This window comes from Nyctereutes procyonoides, unplaced genomic scaffold (assembly GCF_905146905.1).
Source record: "Nyctereutes procyonoides isolate TBG_1078 unplaced genomic scaffold, NYPRO_anot_genome, whole genome shotgun sequence".
NCBI lineage: Eukaryota > Metazoa > Chordata > Mammalia > Carnivora > Canidae > Nyctereutes > Nyctereutes procyonoides.
In genome coordinates this window covers 22136297-22157727 of record NW_026575024.1, presented here as the reverse complement: position 1 = coordinate 22157727, position 21431 = coordinate 22136297, and the positions used below count along the sequence as shown (strand labels likewise).

Sequence of the window (21431 nt, the reverse complement as noted above, 5' to 3'; positions counted from 1 at the left end):
ATAAATAAGGTCTTACCTTTAAATGTTGGATTCAGCAAGTCACGTCTATTTGGGCATATAATGGCATTGGCAAAAATCAGATCCAAGCAGCACAGAAGTAAATGGTAAGAGTTTACTAAATCATCTCCAATCATACGAAAATTACCTTTATGGGGGGGGGGGGGGGGAAGACACAAAGACCAGAAACCTCTCATGTCAAATAATACCAAGTTCCTACAGCAGAATGTAAAACCACTGAAAGTATCACCTTACCCTTAGTATAAACAAAGAGCGTCCAGCAGAAATTAAAGAGATCCTTAACGCTGCAAGGAATCCTTCTAGAAAGGAAAAAAATATACGTTTTAATTGACTAACATGCTAAATATCACTCAACATTGTTATTTAATTGAAACAGCAAATACAAGTAACAGTAAAGTTACACGTAAAATTCCATTCACAAAGGACAAATTATGGTTCATTAAATGGACTTAAATCTTTCTAGTTTGCATAAAATAATTAGAACATAAAAAGATGTGAAATTACTACCCTGAATTTCCAGGTATGAGAATTCTAAATGGATTTTTTAAAAATTTAATTTTTTTGCAAATGGATATTCTGGTAAAAAGCAGACTTTTAAAAATGCAAATTTCCTAAGTTTATAGCATAATTTTTATGTAACAATTAAGGGGTCTTACCTCTGTTTCCTGCTTCGTGGGAACTTTGGTTGCTCTTCATATGGATTTTGAAATATATCTAAAAAAATTGGCTCAAATTTTTTGAAAATTACAGTAGACACCTCAAAATTTCTTTCTAGCCTTTCTACACGTTCACGAAATTCTTGCGGCAGGTTTGACATGTCCATCCACTTCTTCATTTTACTAAAAAACTGTATTAAGCTAAACAAATTAAAAAAAGCAACTTTAAAGTGAGTCCATATATAATAGATAAGTTAACATTTTATTTATGCCTATGAATCTTAAGAATCTTTTTTTTAAAGAATCTTTACTTAAAAGCCTATATTTATTTTTTAAAGATTTTATTTATTTCCGAGAGAGAGAGAGAGAGAGAGAGAGAGAGAGAGAGAGAGAGACAGCGAGTGCAAACATGAGCAGGGAGAGGGGCAGAAGGAGGAGACTCCCTGCCGAGTGGGGAGCCTGATGCAAGGCTTGATCTCATGACCCTGGGGATCATGACCTGAGCCAAAGGCAGATTCTTAACTGATTGAGCCACCCAGGTGCCCCAAAAGCCTAAATTAAAAAATAATAATAAAAAATAAAAGGCAAAAAAAAAGGGCACAAAAAAAATTAAAAAAAAAAATAAAAGGCAACCGAAAAACCTCACTCCCAAGTGCTATGAAATTACTCTGGCTTTCAGAATCACTATGGGAATAAAGATTTTGAATTAGTGCTCATTTCATAAATGTCTTCTCCTATGCAAGAAGTGATGGTACCTACCTACCTACTTCTTTTATTCCATACATCATCTAGACAATAATTTGTATATTCATTACAAGGTAAATGTTAATAGATTGTTGAGTTCACAAAATTAGTTTGAGGACAGACGGTATCTCCCCAATAGTTGATTCTGGACGTTGCTTACAAAGCATCAGACAGTCCAGGGATAAAATTCAAGTGTTTGTGTTCCAGTATGTTGTTCCACCATCAAATATAAATGAAGAAGGTAGCATATACCCAGAAAATCACTTATTATTCCACCTTTCTGGCTTATTCAATTTTTTAAAAACATTTTATTTATTCATGAGAGACAGAGAGAGAGGCAGACACACGCAGAGAGAGAAGCAGGCTCCATGCAGGGAGCCCGATGTGGGAATTGATCCTAGGACTTCAGGATCATGCCCTGGGTAGAAAGCCGACGCTCAATCACTGAGCCACCGAGGCATCACTGGCTTATTCAATTTTTTATGTCCCCGTGTTACTATGGTCTTAGATTGAAAATCTGTAGTGTTAAAGTTCACTTAAGTGCTATATACATTTAATGCTATATACAGAATGATTTTTAAAAGAAGATTTTATTTATTTATTCATGAGACAGAGAGAGAGGCAAAGACATAGGCAGAGGAAAAAGTAGGCTCCCTGGGGGGAGCCTGATGCAGGACTTGATCCCAGGACCCCGGGATCATGACCTGAGCCAAACACAAATGCTCAACCACTGAGCTACCCAGGTGTCTCCAAAATAATAGTTTTAATATTTATATTTATATTTTATTTTATTTTTTGTTAAGATTTTATTTTTAAGTAATCTCTACATCCAACCTGGGCCTTGAATTTACAACCCTGAGATCAAGAGTTACAAGCTTTACTGGCCAAAACAGCCAGGTGCCTCAGAATAATAGTTTTTATTTATTTTTAAAAAAGATTTTATTATTTATTCATGAGAGACAGAGAGATAGGCAGAGACACAGGCAGAGGGAGAAACAGGCTCCCCACAGGGAGCCTGATATGGGACTTGATCCCCAGACCCCAGGAACACACCCTGAGTGGAAGGCAGACGCTCAACCACTGAGCCACTCAGGCGTCCTGGAATAATATATATTTTTTTAAGATTTTATTTATTCATTCATAGAGACAGACAGAGAGACAGAGGGAGGCAGAAACACAGGCAGAGGGAGAAGCAGGCTCCACACAGGAGCCTGACGTGGGACTCGATCCCGTGTCTCCAGGATCAGGCCCCAGGCTGCAGGTGGCATTAAACCGCTGCGCCACCAGGGCTGCCCAGCAATAATACTTTTTTAAAAAAGGTGATGGAAGACATCATCAGCTAATTGTCCACAGGTATTCAAACTCCAAATATGCTGATTAAAATCTGAGAATCTAAGAGTCTCTTTAAAAGATTTTTTTTAAGATTTTATTTATTTATTTATTCATTCATTCATTCATTCATTCATGACACAGAGAAAGAGAGAGGCAGAGACATAGGCAGAGGGAGAAGGAGGCTCCACACAAGAGCCCGATGCAAGTCTCGATCTCAAAACTCTAGGATCACATCCTGAGCAGAAGGCAGATGCTCAACCGCTGAGCCACCCAGGCATCCCTCTTTAAAAGATTATCAATAACAGCAAAAAAAAATTTTTTTTTGCCAGATTACTAAATACTTAATTTGGCTGACAAATTAAGAGTCCCTTATAGGAGACTGATTTGGAGGCAGGGATGCTGAGCATATGAAATTCTTTCCTTTGTGGGGAATTCCCCAATTTTGTGTCTTGCTGCCTACTAGATAGATCAGCTCCACTGAAGTTTGGGTGAAGGCATAAAACCTGAGGTTCTTGATACAGGTCTGGGATTTTGAATCTGGAGCTGGCAGTACAGAGAACTGAGTGATAAATTCTTATAGTAGGATCAACAGCAATATTCAGCTATTAGGGACAAACACAGTGGCAATGTCCAGGGATGGCACTGCTGGCCATGCAAGTCGTGCCCTTGTTAGATGATTTCTTGTGAAATGCATTTTGGCTCTAGTCAGTCTCCTTTTGTTCCTGGGTGTTTTCCAAGTCTATTTTCTCAGGTCATCCTAAAGACTCTGTCAGCTATTCAATATCCTTTCAGTAAATTTCTTTTCTCTTTAAGTCAGCCAAAGTCTATAATTGGTATCTGTTTTTTATAAACAAAAGGTTTGACTAATACATCCTCACATAAATCCACTGTATTTATTGCTATTTCAAAAATGGCTATTCTAAACAAGAACAAAGTACATCAGAATGTTTGGAAACAAAAAAACTTATAGCATTATTATTACCTAAACTATGATTATGATTTTTAAAAAAGATTTTATTTATTTATTCATGAGAGACAGAGAGAGAGGCAGAGACACAGGCACAGGGAGAAGCAGGCTCCCTGTGGGGAGCCCGATGTGGGACTCAATCCCAGGACCCTGGGATTAAGACCTGAGCCAAAGGCAGACGCTCAACCATTGAGTCATCCAGGCATCCCTGATCACGACTTTATTTATTTATTTAAATTTTATTTATTTATTCATGAGAGACACAGAGAGAGAGAGAAAGGCAGAGACACAGGCAGAGGGAGAAGCAGGCTTCATGCAGGAAGCCTGACGCGGGACTCGATCCCAGGGCCCCAGGATCACACCCTGGGACCAAGGCAGGCGCTAAACCACTGAGCCACCCAGGGATCCCTGATTACGAATTTTTAAAGTAAAATAAGTTTTATAAATTTCACAGCTTTCAAAACAATTGCATTTGTTGGAATTGTTGTAAAAAATACATTATTCCAATAAGTACATAAACGATGTTCCACATCATTGGCCATTAGGGAAATACAAGATACCATTTCATGCTCACTAGAATAGCCATATAATAAAGATTATAAGTATTGGCAAGGATATGGGTAAATGGAACCCTCTGCTGGTAGGAATGTAAACTCCTGTAGTCACTTTGGAAAACAATCTGACAGTGCCTCAGAAGGTTAAACATAGAGTTCCCATATGACCCAACAGTTCCATCTGTACATATTACCAAGAGAAATGACAATATATGTCTACACAAAAACTTGTACACAAATGTTCATAGTAGCATTACTCATAATAGCCAAAAGATGGAAACAACTCAAGTATCCATCAACTAATAAGTGGATAAACAAATTGTGGTATATCCATGCAATGGAGTATTATTTAACCATAAAGAGGAATGAAGTACTGGTACATGCCAAGGACTAGGAGGAGGGAGGAGGAAGCTACTGTTTAATTGTTATGAAGTTTCAATTTGGGAAGCTGAAAAAATTCTGGAGATGTATGATAGTTGTACAACAATGTAAACGTATTTAATGCCACTGAACTGTACACTTAAAATTGGTTAAATGGTAAATTTTTATGTATATGAATTTTTAAAGGATTCACTTATTCATTTATATATATATATATTACACACACACACACACACACACACACACATATACATAGGCAGAAGGAGAGAAGCAGAGTCACTGATGAACTGGGAGCCTGACGCAGGGCCAGATCCCATAATTCCGGTATCATGACCTGAGCCAAAATGAAGAGTTGGATACCCAACCAACTATGCCACCTACGTGCCCCTATTTTATGTATATTTTACCATACATACACTCCTAAAACAAATATAGAGTAAGGATGGTAAATACAGGGCATATGTCCCAATAGCAGCATAATACTGAATTTTAATGGCATTCAAAAGAAAAAATTATTTTGTAAAAATTTAATATAACCAATGCTGTAATTAAAATGTATGAAAAATAAATTTTCATGAATAAAATATTTATTCAGGTTCTTTTATAATATGAAACTTAAAAAAATGGGGCAGCCCGGGTGGCTCAGCGGTTTAACATCTGCCTTCAGCCCAGAACGTGATCCTGGAGACCTGGGATCGAGTCCCACATCGGGTTCCCTGCGTGGAGCCTGCTTTACCCTCTGCCTGTGTCTCTGCCTCTCTTGTTTCCCATGAATAAATAAATAAAATATTAAAAAAAAAGAAAGAAAGGGATCCCTGGGTGGCGCAGCGGTTTAGCGCCTGCCTTTGGCCCAGGGCGCGATCCTGGAGACCCAGGATCGAATCCCACGTCAGGCTCCCGGTGCATGGAGCCTGCTTCTCCCTCTGCCTGTGTCTCTGCCTCTCTCTCTCTCTCTCTCTCTGTGTGACTATCATAAATAAAACAAAAAGAAAGAAAGAAAGAAAGAAAGAAAGAAAGAAAGAAAGAAAGAAAGAAAGAAAGAAAGAAATGAATGAATGTCATCTTGATTTATTTATTCATTTATTTATTTATTTATTATTTATATTATTTTTTAATGGTTTTATTTATTTATTTATGAGAGACACACACACACACACACACAGAGGCAGAGACACAGGCAGAGGGAGAAGCAGGCTCCATGCAGGGAGCCCGATGTGGGACCGATCCCGGGTCTCCAGGATCACACCCTGAGCTGCAGGCGGTGCTAAACTGCTGCGCCACTGGGGCTGCCCTGTTATCTTGATTTAAATCATAAGTTACTGGAAAACTTGTGGAAAAATTACTTGTCAATACTTAAAACAATGAGATGCAGACAATTTCTTTATTAAATTAAAAATTGTGGGGATCCTTGGGTGGCTCAGCGGTTTAGTGCCTGCCTTTGGCTCAGGGAGTGATCCTAGAGTCCCGGGATCGAGTCCCATATCAGGCTCCCTGTATGGAGCCTGCTTCTCCCTCTGCCTGTGTCTCGGCCTCTCTCTCTCTTTCTCTCTGTGTCTCTCATAAATAAATAAATAAAATCTTTAAGACATTTTTTTATATGGTTAACAGTGTTTGAAAAATCAAAGTGCTTTACCTTAGTTTAGCTGAACGCAGTATTCTGGTAAGTGAAACACAATTTCCTTCCATGATACCCTTCCCAACAGTGGGAATAATGCTTTTGCGGCAGGCAACATATAATGAACATGCCAACCAGTGTATAACTTCTCCCTGGCAAGCAAAAGACAAACAGCAAAATGAATATATTATGTTAAAATGCTTGAGTTCTAGAACTAGAAAAGATCTTAGAACTATCTGGTCTCATTTTCATTATGTATGTAACAGGCCAGAGTGGTGAAGATATTTGCCCAAGGTCACAAAGCTTAGTTTTGCAGGAATGAATATAAAACTCCTTATTCTCAGTCCCACGTAAGATTCTCCAACAGCATTAGTCTAAACATAGATCTCTCACCCACATACCAAATCTAATACTATTGAAAAGTCCTCTTCAAATTTCTCAGCATTAGCTTTCTTGATTTGAAAACACCAGTCATGGCCTTGATGATGCTTAAGTTCCTTTCCACTATTTCAGTTTTATGTTTCTTTTTTAACATGAAGAAAGTTTGGCAGAGAAAGGAAAGAACAGAGTATAAAGAGGACAAGGGAGTCCCACATAAAAAGTTCACATCTGGGACACCTGCATGGCTCAGTCGGTTAAGTGTCTGCTTTCAGCTCAGGTCATGATCCTGAGGTCCTAGAATAGAGCCCTGCATCAGGCTTCCTCGTCAGTGAGGAGCCTGCAGCTCCTCCTGTTTGTGCTGTCAAATAAGTAAATAAAATCTTAAAAAAAAAAAAAAGTTCATATTTTTCATGTATAACAGAGAAGGCTGTCATTTTTTGTGAGGTAAAATTTGGGGAATTATTTACTCAATCTTTAAAATAGTAAGTCTCTCTATTATAGCAGATATCTCAATTTACAATGCTATAAAAAGGTGATGTTTGGGGGACACCTGGGTGGCTCAGTGGTTGAGCTCCTCCCTTTGGCCCAGGGTGTGATCCTGAGTCCGGGGATCAAGTCCCACATCGGGCTCCCTGCATGGGGCCTGCTTCTCCCTCTGCCTGTGTCTCTGCCTCTCTCTTTGTCTTTCATGAATAAATAAAATCTTTAAAAAGGAAAAAAAAAAGTGATGTTTGGGAATTCAACACTTAATTGCTTTATTTTTTTATTGATTTTTAAAAGATTTTATTTATTTATTCATGAGAGACACAGACACACACACACACACACACACACACACACACACACACACAGAGGCAGAGACATAGGCAGGGGGAGAAGCAGGCTCCATGCAGGGAGCCTCATGCTGGACTCAATCCCAGGACTCCCGTATCACGCCCTGAGCAGAAGGCAGATGCTCAACCACTGAGCCATCCTGGCGTCCCAATTGTCTGCTTTATTATTTTTTTAAATTTTTTTAATTGTCTGCTTTAGACTTAAAATATCTCCAAGCTAGAATCACTTCATGACTTTACCACTGTACTATATATATAATCACAAAGAACTATACATGTGTGAACTACAGACACACATTTTATAACACAACCTGTGTTCCTATTCACTGTTCTGCAGATCCTAAGACCAGTCTCCAAAGGAATAAAACCCTGAAAGACTTGTAATAATCCAAAAGGGAAGGGCAGAAATGGGTGGCCACCAATAGTTAAAATCCAGTGATACTATCCTAATGTAGTGAGAAGTCTTACTTGCTCAAAGTATTAAATGAGACATGTAAGCTTATGGTTGCATATTTTTAGATACCTTGATTAATAAATTGTTGGGGAAGTACATCCAAATATTAGCTTCTGGATACAGGTTACTAGATGAAAACACCATTAAGATAGAAAAAAAATTAATATTGATATTTTTGCTTTTTGTCCTAGAAAAAAACTATATTATCTTAATTCTTTGATACTAGACTTGAGAATACAAAGATGGTTTCTGACCTCTGTAATTCCAAATCTAGAGTGAAGAAAAGGAATAGATAACGGTTATCTATAATTGGTGAGATATATGTTGTAAGAATTGAAGATAAAGTATGAGAATATAGGGATCCCTGGGTGGCGCAGCGGTTTGGCGCCTGCCTTTGGCTCAGGGCGCGATCCTGGAGACCCGGGATCGAATCCCACGTCGGGCTCCTGGTGCATGGAGCCTGCTTCTCCCTCTGCCTGTGTCTCTGCCTCTCTCTCTCTCTCTCTGTGACTATCATAAATAAATAAATTAAAAAAAAAAAGTATGAGAATATAGTAACCGATTTTGAGTAGAGGTCAGAGAAGGATTCAGAGGGAGACTTAAAATGGTTGAGTGGAGAATCACCAAAATCTAAGAGGGGGAGAGTTGGATAAACAAGGGGGTAAGTGGGATATACTGATATACTGAAAGGGGTAGGAGCTGGGGAGAGGGCTTAAGAAACAGTAGATACATGAAAATACCTACTTCAAGAGCATTTCACCAAAAACAATCAAAAGGAAAAAAAAAAAAAAGAGGAGGAGAACAAAAGACATAGGATAGAATAAATGGTCACCAAATCTTAATTCACACATCTGTGTTTTATTTATTTTATTTATTTATTTATTCATTCATTCATGAGAGACACAGAGGCAGAGGGAAAAGCAGGCTCCCTGCAGGAAGCCTGATGTGGGACTTGATCCCAGGACTCTGCAATTACTGCCTGAGCCAAAGGCAGATGCTCAACCACTGAGCTACCCAGGCGTCCCTCACAGGTCTGTTTTCTAAATCAAACATTTAAGATGTCCTGATCAACTCCACCTAGCTGACTTATTTCTTGAGACTTAGTTCTTCAAATAGCCTGTTGAAGGGGATGAGGGAAGTTTCCAGGCAGAGCGAATGGCATGGAGAAAACACACAGGTGGGAAGAAACTTGGTATATTCAAGAATCTGAGGGGCACCTGGGTGGCCTCGAGTTGGTCGAGCCTCCGACTCTTGGTTTCTGCTGATGTCACGATCTCAGAGTCCTAGAATCAAGTCCTGTATTGGGCTCCCTCTCAGCACGGAGTCGGCTGCCCCCCTCCCTCTATCCCTCCCCATTGCGTGCTCTCTAAAATAAATATTAAAAAAAAAAAAAAGAATTTGAAAGAGTGCCTAGTTTAATGCCTGGACTACAGTTTGCACTCAGTAAATGTTTATTCAATGACAGAAAGAGGACTTGGGAAGTCAGAGACACCTTCTCAGGCATTTAAAAATTAGTTTGTTTTCACTGAGTAGGCATAATCCATAATCCCCCCTTACTTTCTTATTCTTTCTTGAGCCGTGCCACCCATGGATGGTCGCTGTCCTGTATCCAGTTTACCCGGTCCTATCCCAGAGACACGTAAGAGTGTCTCTCTTAGGTATTTTCCCGCCTCGTGTAACAGACACACGTACACGCTCAACTCCACATACCCACCTACATGCCTCTGAACCCAGGAATTACTTATTTTACCCGGTGAGTCAGATTGTGCGGGAAAGCCTCTGAATTTTAGAGTGAAGTGCTGAAATACATCCCATTCCGACCTCTACACTGGCTTCCTGTAACAAACAGCAGAATGGCCCTGCACAGGCAGGCCAGTCCTCTACCCGGAGAGCAGGTACAATACTGCGCTGCCACGTTCACAGGGCGGCTGTGAGGACTCCCGCGAGGACAGGGCTGGGGCTGGGGTGTGGGGTGAGGAATCCGGTAATGACCGGCCACACTAACCTTATTCAGAGCCAGGCGCTGCGCTAAGCCTCAGGGCCCTGAGGCGAGACCAGGCGCGGGCTGAGGGCTGGGCCCCACCTGCTGAACGCTCTCGGGCAGGCCAGCACCCCACACCTCCGCCCTCCCGGGCGAGGCCGCGGGGCGGGGTGAGGGAGCGGTCCGAAGGCTCCGACTCCCCCGCGCGGCTCCACCAGCAGCCGCGCGCCCCTGGCCACGTAGCTTAGGCGCTCCCGTGGGATGGGGGTCACGGGTCGGGCTCTCCGGGTAGTGGCGAGAACCGAGATGACGTGTTTAAAGGGCTTGGGCGGTGATGTCAGCACTATAGCTCACTTCAGCTCTTAGCATTCCCGCACTTGGTTCTTTGGTTGTTTTTTTTGTTTTTTGTTTTTTTTTTTAATAGATTTACAGGCGCTATCGTGATGTCCGCGGCGCTCAGCTGGGCGAAGCGAAGCTGGTCGGAGTCTAGGGAACCCCCACCCCTCCCCCGCCGAGGGGGCGTGCGACCTCGGACTAGCCGCTCCTCTTCCGGACTTCGGTTTCCCGCCTCAGAAAGAAAATGGATAGTCGGTGTCTACGCGCGCCCGTCCCCCTCCGCCCTCTGCGGCGCCCGGCGGGGCAGCGACCCTTCCCGGTGGGTAAACTCCCACCGCCCCACAGGGTGGGGCAGGGGCGGGGCGGGGGTGGGGCCTGGCGGGGGTCGGGTCCGGCCGCCCACCTGCCGCCGCTCACCTCTAGACTGTAGTTGCCCCGGATGGCGGTGAAGTCGTCCAGGGCTTCGGCCGCGCTCCCCTCGTCCAGGTTCAGCTCTTGGCACAGGGCCTGCAGCGCCTCCCCGGCCGCGGCGACTACCGCCGCCCCCTCGGCGTGGGGGTCGTCTTCGAACATTCCCTCCGGCCCCGCGGGCGGCGCGGTCACAGCCCCCCGGCTCCTTTCTCCCTCCTGGGCGCGCTACCCACAACCCCCCGCGCCAAAGCGCGCGAAACTCGGCGGCTTCAGAGCGACGTCTCTCCGGTAGTCCGCATCCGCATTTCTCCTCAAAAAAGTCCGTTTCTCCTTCAAGGCACTCGGTGGTCTCGCTCTGGAACTGTGATAAGAAGATGGACCTCAGTTCCAGAAAAAAAAGCCCTGAGTTTGGTCCTTGGCGGGCAGCGGTCAGCCCAGCCGGCGGAGTAAGTTGGTGCGGAGGGATCGGCCGGCGCGCGCAGTCTGCTGGGAATTGTAGTCCGTATCCTGTCCGGACGCCCGCTGCGCCGCCCTGGTCTAACCGGCTCTTTGGTTTGGGCCTCCATCGTCTTACCGAGCAGCCTTCTCTGTACCACTAACCCTCGGGCCTGGGTTTGCCACCGTCCCGCCAAACATAGTCTGACTGAGCCTTGCCCCTTGAGTTAGGAGACGGAGGCAGGAACAAAAAAAAGTGGTTCTGTGACGGCGGGAGGCTTCGGGACGCTTTCCCGTGCTCCGTGAGTGATCTGTTGAATGGTTGAAGGGCTGGCGAGGCAAACTAGGCTTGACCTGGGCTGAGAGACTTGCAGTAATCAGCTCCCCGAAGGGCCGTCATTCCAGGCTTGGGAATGGCCTGAGCGCATGCCTGAAGGCATGCAACTGGTCTCCCAAGCGTATACTTCTGCTCCACTGAAACCCTTTATCTAGGAAGAGCCCAGACCATGTCACTCCTTAGCTCAGAATCTTTCAGTAGATTCCTCTTGCCCTTAAAATCGTATCCAAACTCAGTGGCCCACAGGGCCCCTGTGATCTGGCCTCATCTCATTGCCCCTACCCAAGTATATAACAAGGTGCAGCCTCACTGCTTAGTTTGGGAACCTTGAAAATGCCAAGCAGCCAAGCTAGTTCTTGCCTCAAGGCCTTTCTCACATGCTGATCAGTCGGTCCCAAAATACTCTATAGCAGGTCTTTGCTTGTTTGGCTCCTCCTTGTCATCAAGTTCAACTAAGTATTACCTTCTCAGGCCCTTCCAGAGCACTATCTAAAAGTAGCTGACCCACCCCCCTAACACCCCATTTCATGGTTTCCATAGCACCATTATAACTATCTGAAATTATCTTGTTTATTCACTGGCTCTTCCTACTAAAATGTGAATCACATGAGAGCAGGGACCTATTTTTCATGTTCACTGTATTACAAAGTTTAGATTAGCGCCTGGCTCATAGTTGGCACTCAGTACTTCACAAAGTGTGTTTGAAAAATTACAAAGAGGGATCCCTGGGTGGCGCAGCGGTTTGGCGCCTGCCTTTGGCCCAGGGCGCGATCCTGGAGTCCCGGGATCGAATCCCACATCGGGCTCCCGGTGCATGGAGCCTGCTTCTCCCTCTGCCTGTGTCTCTGCCTCTCTCTCTATATATATATGACTATCATAAGTAAATAAAAAAAAAAAAGAAAAAGAAAAATTACAAAGAGTCCGTTGATGCCCGGATGAGGGAAGGAGTCACCAGAGATGAAAATGGAAGATAGGTCAAGGTAGGTTACAAAGGACCTCATATACCCTACTAAAAGCCTAGATGCTATCAATGGAGGTTTTAATGAAAAGAGGTGATAAATGACCCATAGCATTCTGGGAATGTCTCTCTGGCTACAGTGGGACACATAGATCAGATGGAGTAGAGACTAGAGGTGTGGAGATGTTGGGGGCTTGTCCAGCATTGAAAGGAGCCACTCTGGAGAGAGGTCTCTTAGAACTGAATGGGGCACTGCTAAACAGGGAAGAGTCCCTATTAACAGAAGTTTCCATCTAGATCAAGAGGGTGAAAGGTGATGCTGCTGTCAACTAGAATGGGAGTACAAGCAGAGGGATGAGATCAGTTATAGAGCCACTGTGTTTGGGATGCCTGCAGGAAGTTTAAGAGGAGGCTGATGGATCCTGCAAGGTAGCCTCTCTCACCTCTCTCCTAGCAATTTCCCAGTCTATTCTAGATTGTCTACACTTCCAGAGGGTTGGAATTGGAAACCAGCTGCAAGCTGGATCTCAAATGAGTAAAGACTCGATCTCCTCTCACCCTCCAAACTCAAAATCAAACTAAAACACCCATGTGGCACTTCCAACTCTTCTTCCTTCTAGAAGCTACTACTGCAGCTGACTTTAGGACCATCTCATTATTGTCTAGAAATGTTGGCACATAGTGTCTGCACAGAGACTTTCCTCCCAATAGTTTTTATTTACTTAGAGGATGGGTATGGATAATTGAGGGGAGGTCTATATTCAGTTCCAAGAGGTCTATATCAAGGTTTAACATCCTTCTAACTTTTCTCCTCTTACCAAAGGTCAGGATTAGTGGAGGTAAACCATGGGTGAAGTCCCTCTTGTAGTGGCTCATTTGTTTTCTAATTAACCTGAGCTTATTTGAGAGAGAGCTTCAGGAGTAGGGGCAGTCTGGACATCAGGATTTGGGAATATTCAGGCAATACCTGAGGCTAAGGGTAAGGAGTGTGTTAGCATAAGAAGAGACTCAAGGATAGAACCTTTAGGAACACCTACATTTCAGAGATGGGCACAATTTGAGGAATGAATGAATTAATCTGTCCACACAGGTATAAAAATAGAGGAGTAGTATCTCGAAGGCTAGGAAAAAAGTACTCCATAGAGCCCAACATTGCAGAGAATCCAAATAGAGTTCAAAGAAAGACCTTGTATATTATCGTTCATATGTTTGTTTTTTTCATTCATACGTTTTTAATGACATTTGCCAGAGCAGTTTTCTTTAGCATGGTGGGAATGAGAGCCAGATTACTGTAGCTGAGGGGCTAATGGGAGGGAGTAAAGTCAGAAAGTTGGAAGTAGGAAGTTAAAGCTTCTAAGAAGTTTGGTGGTGGAGAGGCAGAAGGAAGGGAATTGTCTAGCATAGAAGAAAACGTATGTGAATAATTAGGGCCAGGAGCAGACAGAGAGAGACTAAAAATAAAGAGATCACTGATTTACCTAGGCCCTGGAAAAGGTGGCTAAGCTAGGAATCCAGAGTCTGGCCTTCCTCTTGGTAGCTCCTGTCTGGAATATCACCTTACATCTAGATTAAACAGAACTGCTAGGTGCTCTGCTGAGTGCAAAATAGAGCAACATGTAGTAGGGGGTTGAGAATGGTAAAGGTTTGGAACAACTGTTGAGAAATACCACTTGGTCTGTCAGATGCAAACATTATGGTCAGAATTTTTTGAGGAGAAATGGAGTAAAACTAAGTTGGCCCCATGGGATCCTGGCTTTCATAGCTGGTCCTGGACAAGATCACAAGAGATAAGAATCCTCAAGTCTTCTGCCTTTGCCATAACTAATTGATTTCTTTTTTTATTCAGATCTGAACTGCAGAGAGGGTGATTCTGACCTTGAAAAGAAACCAAGATAAAAGGAAAGAGGTCTCAGGAATTATAAACCAACCCAAACCAGAGACTCAATGCCCCATTTTTCATTTCTATAGTAGTTTGGCTTTCAGTGAGTTGCAGTATATGGACTCAAGCCCATTTCTTCTTTGCTACTGGATTTGATTCTCCTCTTTTCACACTTCATGCATACTATGAAAATTCTTCATTTCTTCATTCCACAAATGTTTAATGAATGCCTGCTATGTGCAATATACGGATTCTTCCTTTGCTGTGATTTTCAGATCATCTAGACTTGAACTAATAAGGAGGATGGCTGGCTTAAAAATGATCCAAGAACAAAAGAAGCCCCTCTCAAATGCCATCCAGCAAACAAAAACTGAGAAACATTATACATTTTTCCTTCTCTTAAGGACTGGATTCAGGCCCTAACTTTGGATTTTCAGTTAGTCATATCTGGTCTGTGTAAGGCCTTCCACTCTCCTCTCCTAATCTTTTGATTCACCTGATCTGTAACCTTTTACATCAAATCAGTGACTTTTTTTTTATTTTTTATTTTGCCATGTTGTAATTCTCAGATTCTCCTGAATTGAATTATTAGGAAGTACAGGCCTTGGTATTGAGGCCAAGATAAAAGGAAAATGCTCTTATGTTCCCTTATTTCCCTTATGAAATAAAGCATTATTTAAACATTACTCCCCCCACGTTTTGGACTGTAACTAAAGTATGTCCTTGTTTTTCAATAAATACTGCCATAGTCATCAACCTCCCCTCCAAAAAACCAGCCGATGCTTTCCTCTTAATCATTAACTCCTCAACTCCTTTATCCCCTACACCTAGTCACTAAATCTTGTGGATTCCTCTCTCTACCAGGTTTCTAGTTATCTCTCAACATTTTATGTTTTGTTTTCCAAACCATCTTACATTTAGTTACTAATTTTTCTCAAGCAACATATACATCATGTCACTCTCTTAAAACTTTTCAGGGGTTCACAGTATTACAATTGAATCAGATTTAGGCAGTTCACCATCAAAGACACATGTCAAATCCAGCCTCACCTGCATGCTTTATCTTTGTCTTTCGTTGGTATGCTTTCCCTACTTTTCATCAGGGTTCATGCTGTTTTTTTTTTCCCTACTATCTAGCAGTATGCTCATTTAATACTAAACTGAATTCTGAGTACAAAATGAACTATGGGTAGCAAAGCATTTACTCTGCCTTTCATTTCTGATCCAGCTACATCATGAAGGTTGTTTCTATTTTGATTCCATTGTGTAATAGGCCCTATGATTAGCCTCCCTATTGTGGTTTAATATTTCAGAGTTCCCCAGAGCAAAAGTTCAGAGCCTGATTAGGGTCTTTAGAGGCTCCAAAACTAAAATGATTATAGTACATACCCTCCCAAATGTAACTGAAAATATAAGCAATTCTAAAACACAGATTACATGTAAGAAAGTGAAACAAAGTTCTGATTGTTTTTCCTAGCTATTTCATTTTGAAATTATTTCAAAAAAATTTTTTTTATCCCTCAGCTTTACTATGCCTAAGCAGGTACTTGGCATGCACATGTTCCTATAATGAAAGACTAACTACTCACCTAACCTTCTGTCAAAAAAACCAGTTGATAGTGGTGGGGGAGGGGCTAGACCTGACCTCACCATTCTTACTGCTCTTGGTCCTCCCAAGAAAAACTAAAGTTGTGATCCTTGAACTTGGTGCCTACCAGGAAAATAGTGCCAGTTCACCACAAGGACAATTAAGTGATTTTTGTTCCTCTTCCTTTATACATTGGGGAAATCAGAAACTGAAGAGCCCAATTTAACTTAAAAATGTAATTTTAAGGACTTTTTCAAAATCTATGCCTACTGCACTTAATTTAGTCAAAGGAAGATATTTCAGGAATGCATTTTTTAAGATTTTATTTATTCATGAGAGTACAGAGAGTCGAGATATAGACACGGAGAAGCAGACTCCTCGCAGGGAGCCTGATGCGGGACTTAATCCTTGTACCCAGGATCACTCCCTGAGCCGAAGGCAGATGCTCACCACTGTGCCACCCAGGCGTCCCAAGGATAGCATTTTCTTTTAAGTTTTCCTTTAAGAGATTGTACTGACACAGACGTAATTCTACCTAGGACCAAAAATTATGATCATTTTTGTTTCCTGAATCCATACATACCTGGATTAATCCTGCTCCCCCTAAAAAAACGAGAGAGGGAAACAAGCCCTAAGTGACCCATAATGTTAGAGAGCAACCTGAGGGTTAATGGAGGGAGGTGGACAGGACAAGGGCTAGATGGATGATGGGTATTCAAGAGGACACTTGTTGTGATGAGCACTGGGCATTTCATGTAAGTGATGAATCATTAAATTTTACTCCAGAGACCAATATTGCACTATGTGTTAACTATATGAAACCAATATTGCACTGTATGTTAAAAAAAAAGGAAAAAATTAAAATCATCTACAAATGACATTCCTTTTTTTTTTTTTTTTAAGATTTTTTATTTTATTTATTCATGAGCAAGCAAGAGAGAGAGAGGCAGAGACACAGGCAGAGGGAGAAGCAGGCTCCATGCAAGGAGCCCGACCTGGACTCAGTCCCGGGATTCCAGGATCAGGCCCTGGGCTGAAGGTGGCGCTAAACCACTGAGCCACTCAGGCTACCCTACAAAACATTCCTAAACAAAGTTGTCATCCACCGCTTGAAAAAAACTCCTGCTCCCCCTTAATCCCAGGAGAGCTGGAAACCTGAACTTTGTTAGCTAAAAACCACCCCAGATATCCCTTAGCAGAAGATCCTGGTTGAAAAGTCAAACCATATAAGAAGTATGCATGTAATACTCAAAGACGGCAGTAGCAGTCTTAGTGAGATTATTCCTGATTATTCCTCATTTCAATTTCCACATTCAGTATAGAGAGATGGATATTTTCCTCCTTTGAAATAGCTAAGATTTTTCTCCATGGCTGTACCCTCTACTCTAAAGAAAGTAGAGAATTAGAATGAAGACATATGAGTTTAAGTCCTAACTGATTTTGTGTTCTTTAGCACATTTTTAAACCTCTCTGAGCCTATTTCCTCATCTGTAAAATGGCAGTAACAATGTCTAAATTATACAACTAATACAAAGGAAAAAATTATGTGACACTTCCATACAAATGACAATCATAACTATTTTCTTTCCAGTTTTCTTACTGCACCAGAAACAAATGAAGCTAATCTTTATTTCTACACCTTAAAACATGTTATCCCTGTCAGTATAGCTGATTTTTTTTAAAGATTTTATTTATTTATTTGAGAGAGAAAGAGCATGAGAGGGGGTAGGGTCAGAGGGAGAAGCAGACTCCTTACTGAGTGGGGAGCCTGATGTGGGGCTTGATCCTAGGACCTGAGCCAAAGGCAGACACTTAACCTACTGAGCCACCCATACGTCCCAGTATAGATGATTTTTAATGCATGAATTTACATTGAATAATTGAGATTAGGAATGGGTCCACTTAGAGCAAACATATTGAAGGTTATACATACACATACATCCATATAAGGTATCTCTGGAAGGATAAATAAACTGGGAACCGTAGTTGCTTGAGGGAAAAGGAATGCAATAGTAGTGAGATAGGAACAAGGAAATTTACTTTTTACTCTGTGTCTTTGGGATCTTTTGAACTTTATACTTACTCCAAAAATTAACCTATTAAATATGTATGCTATAAAATAAAATAAAGGAAAAAGGCTGTCATGTACGTATGCTATGATACTTGATATTTATTACCTGTTTTTATTGATTAGCTGTTAATTAAAAAAATGCACCTAAGAACTTCTAGGCATTTTGTCATTTCAGAAATTATTTTTTTCTCTATATTTGATTTCACAAAACAAAACATATAAATAAGATGCAGGAATAGAGAATCATGAATTAATTTCCATATACAAGCACACTTATTACTATGGCCCTGAAGTTTGAAATGCAACAGCCAAAAGCAAAAATCCATGTAGCTAGACCATTTCAGATGTTAACTAACTTTGTAACTAAAGTAACAAACCAAAGGTATTCCTCAATATACAAAAATTCCTGTGGATCAACATGAAAAGACTAACAAACATCCTTAAAATGAGGAAAGGATTTGAATACTTAAAAAAGGAAATAATTTAGCATTTAAGACATGAAAAGGTGCTCAAACCTTTTTTTAAGATTTTATTTATTCACGAGAGACACATAGAGGCAGAGACATAGGCAGAGGGAGAAGCAGACACCCTGTGGGGAGCCCAATGTGGGACTCAATCCCAGGAACCTGGGAATATGACCTGAGCCAAAGGCAGGTGCTCAACCCACTGAGCCACCCAGGTACCCCTCAACCCTTCTAATAAGAAGAATATGCAAACTTAAACCACTGAAAACATTTTTTAAACCTATTGTCAAAAATCCAAAAGTTTGAAAATGCTTCAGTGACTATCCATTTCAGAATTAAGCCAAACTTTTTGTCATGGCCTACTGGGAATTTGGATCTGGTCCCTTATATAACTTCATTTCCCTCTTCCTTCATTTGTGACTCTCTCCTTTCTCACCGCCCCCCCCCCCCCAGTCATCCTGGCCTTAGAATATAAACCCCACTAGGGCAGGGATTTTGGTCTATTTTATTCATTGATGTGTTCTGATCACCTAGAACAGTGTCTGAACCCATACCAAGAATTTTTTTTTAATTTTATTTATTCACGAGAGACAGAGAGAGAGACAGAGACACAGGCAGAGGGAGAAGCAGACTTCATGCAGGAAGTCTGATGTGGGACTCGATTCCAGAGTCCTGGGATTATGCCCTGAGCCAAAGGCAGACACTCAACCACTGAGTCACCCAAATGTTCCTTTATTTATTTATTTTTAAAAAGATTTTATTTATTCACAAGAGATGCACAGAGAGGCAGAGACACAGGCAGAGGGAGAATTCTGAAGGCTCCAGGCAGGGAGCCCGATGTGGGACTCGATCCCGGGACTCCGGAATCCGGCCCTGGGCTGAAGACGGCGCTAAACCGCTGAGCCACGGGGCTGCCCCCATACCAAGAATTAAATAAAAATTTGTAGGGTAAATAGAATATTGTGCTGGCAAGGATGTGGGGAGAAAAGCATGCTCTTATATCATTGGAGGGTAACTGTTCCCAGTCTTTTAATTTGAATTGACAAAGGACATATCCTTCAACCTGGCAATTCCACTTTTAGGATTTTCTTCTAAGAACACATTTGACTCTGTGTGAAATACATAGGTCTATAATTACTGTAGTATTGTTTGTGCCAAAGATTGGAAATTACCTCAGTGTCCATTATTATAATAAGTACAATGAAATACTGGGCAGGAATAAAGAATGAGGAAACTTTTTGGAGTAATATAGAAAAATCTCAAATAATTATTAATGAGAGAAAGTGCTAGGTACAGAAAAGTGTGTATAGAATACTATAATTTGGGGAAAAAAGTGGGGAAGAGAATACACATATTTACTCATAAATGCATAATTGTATCTTGGAGATATAAGAAACTTGTAGCATGGTACCTTCAGGTACCTCAGGGAGGTGAAGTAGATAGGTGGCCAGGAATATTTTATTACTTGAATTTTGAACACATATCCATTACCACTTTAATCTACAATAGGGATGTCTGGGTGGCTCAGTGGTTGAGCATCTGCCTTTGGAGGCCATGATCCTGGAGTCCCGGGATCAAGTCAAACATCGGGCTCCTGCATGGAACCTGCTTCTCTCTCTGCCTATGTCTCTGTCTCTCTGTGTCTCTGATGAATAAATAAATAAAATATTTTTTTCAAGATTTTATTTTTTTCATGAGAGACAGAGAGAGAGAGAGAGAGAGGGAGAGAGAGAGAGGCAGAGACACAACAGGCAGGCTCCACGCAGGGAGCCCGACACAGAACTCGATCCCGGGTCTCCCGGATCAGGCCTCAGGTCGAAGGCAGTGCTAAACCGCTGAGCCACCCAGGCTGCCCAATAAATAAAACCTTTAAAAAATAGTAATAATAAATCTATAATGAATCAAGAAAAAACTGTTTTCTGATCTCCTCTCTTTGTATATACTGTATTTTAAGTTCAAATAAATTCTGATTAAATATTCTGATTAAAGTGTTGATGTACAGGGTCTTCACATAAGGAATCCGATGCAGAAATGAGTCTCTTGAGATTATTTTCAAATGTGGTCACTTACTGATTTTGTTTCAAGGCAAAACTACTTAACTAATTTCTATTTCAGGTGGGGGTGGGGAGGCAGGGGATGTAGGCTCCAAGCCCAACATGGGGCTTGAACTCATGATCCTCAGATCAAGAGTCAGATACTCTACAGACTGAACCAGCCAGGGACCCCAATCTATTTCATGTTTTTATTTCACTTTTGGTGGTGACGAGGCCTGGGTTGTGTTATGATATTAATATTTCAAACATTTTAATTTTTTTTGTTTTTATTTATGATAGTCACAGAGAGAGAGAGAGAGGCAGAGACATAGGCAGAGGGAGAAGCAGGCTCCATGCACCGGGAGCCCAACGTGGGATTCGATCCCGGGTCTCCAGGATCGCGCCCTGGGCCAAAGGCAGGCGCCAAACCGCTGCGCCACCCAGGGATCCCCTATTTCAAACATTTTAAAAGGTTCTTTCAAAAACCAGAATGCCATAACAATTTCATTAATTAACAGAAAAGCCCCAAATCCCAAGTTAACAGCAAAAAGTTCTGAAGGTCTGAATTAGAAGACACTTTTTTTTTTAGAAGACACTTTTTTTAAATGCCATTTTCAATTACTTTAATAATTCGGTTGATGAAAAGTTTTTTTTTTTGCAAAGGACTTTTGACTTAGAAATCTGAAAAAAGAGGGGATCCCTGGGTGGCTCAGTGGTTTAGCGCCTGCCTTTGGCCCAGGGCGTGATCCTGGAGTCCTAGGATCGAGTCCCACGTCAGGCTCCCGGCATGGAGCCTGCTTCTCCCTCCAACTGTGTGTGTCTTTTTCTCTCTCTATCATAAATAAATAAATAAATCTTTAAAAAAAAAAGCTGAAAATGAAAGATACTCTGACAAGATTATTTAAAGCTCTAAAGCAGGATACCACAAAGGAAGTTGTAGAAATGTGTTTGGCTTAAAGCCTATTTGAAAACAAAAATTATTTCATATGAAACTACCAGATTT

General features: G+C 41.6%; 1 protein-coding gene across 3 annotated transcripts in view; it reads right to left on the bottom strand.

Annotated features, from left to right (window-relative positions):
• RBL1 (RB transcriptional corepressor like 1) overlaps nucleotides 1-11001 on the bottom strand; it is a 61672-nt gene extending 50671 nt beyond the window's left edge. Inside the window, exons 1-5 of one of the 3 annotated variants that reach the window (XM_055343338.1) lie at nucleotides 10670-11001; nucleotides 6286-6419; nucleotides 675-875; nucleotides 253-317; nucleotides 17-145 (exon numbers count right to left, since the gene is read on the bottom strand). In XM_055343338.1, the coding sequence (XP_055199313.1) occupies nucleotides 17-145; nucleotides 253-317; nucleotides 675-875; nucleotides 6286-6419; nucleotides 10670-10825 (685 nt within the window). In that variant the 5' untranslated portion in view covers nucleotides 10826-11001. Of the gene's footprint in view, nucleotides 1-16; nucleotides 146-252; nucleotides 318-674; nucleotides 876-6285; nucleotides 6420-9940; nucleotides 10009-10669 lie in introns of those variants that run through there. The other 2 variants (XM_055343347.1, XM_055343356.1) reach the window with 2 other exon arrangements.
• Nucleotides 11002-21431: the final 10430 nt, after the last annotated feature.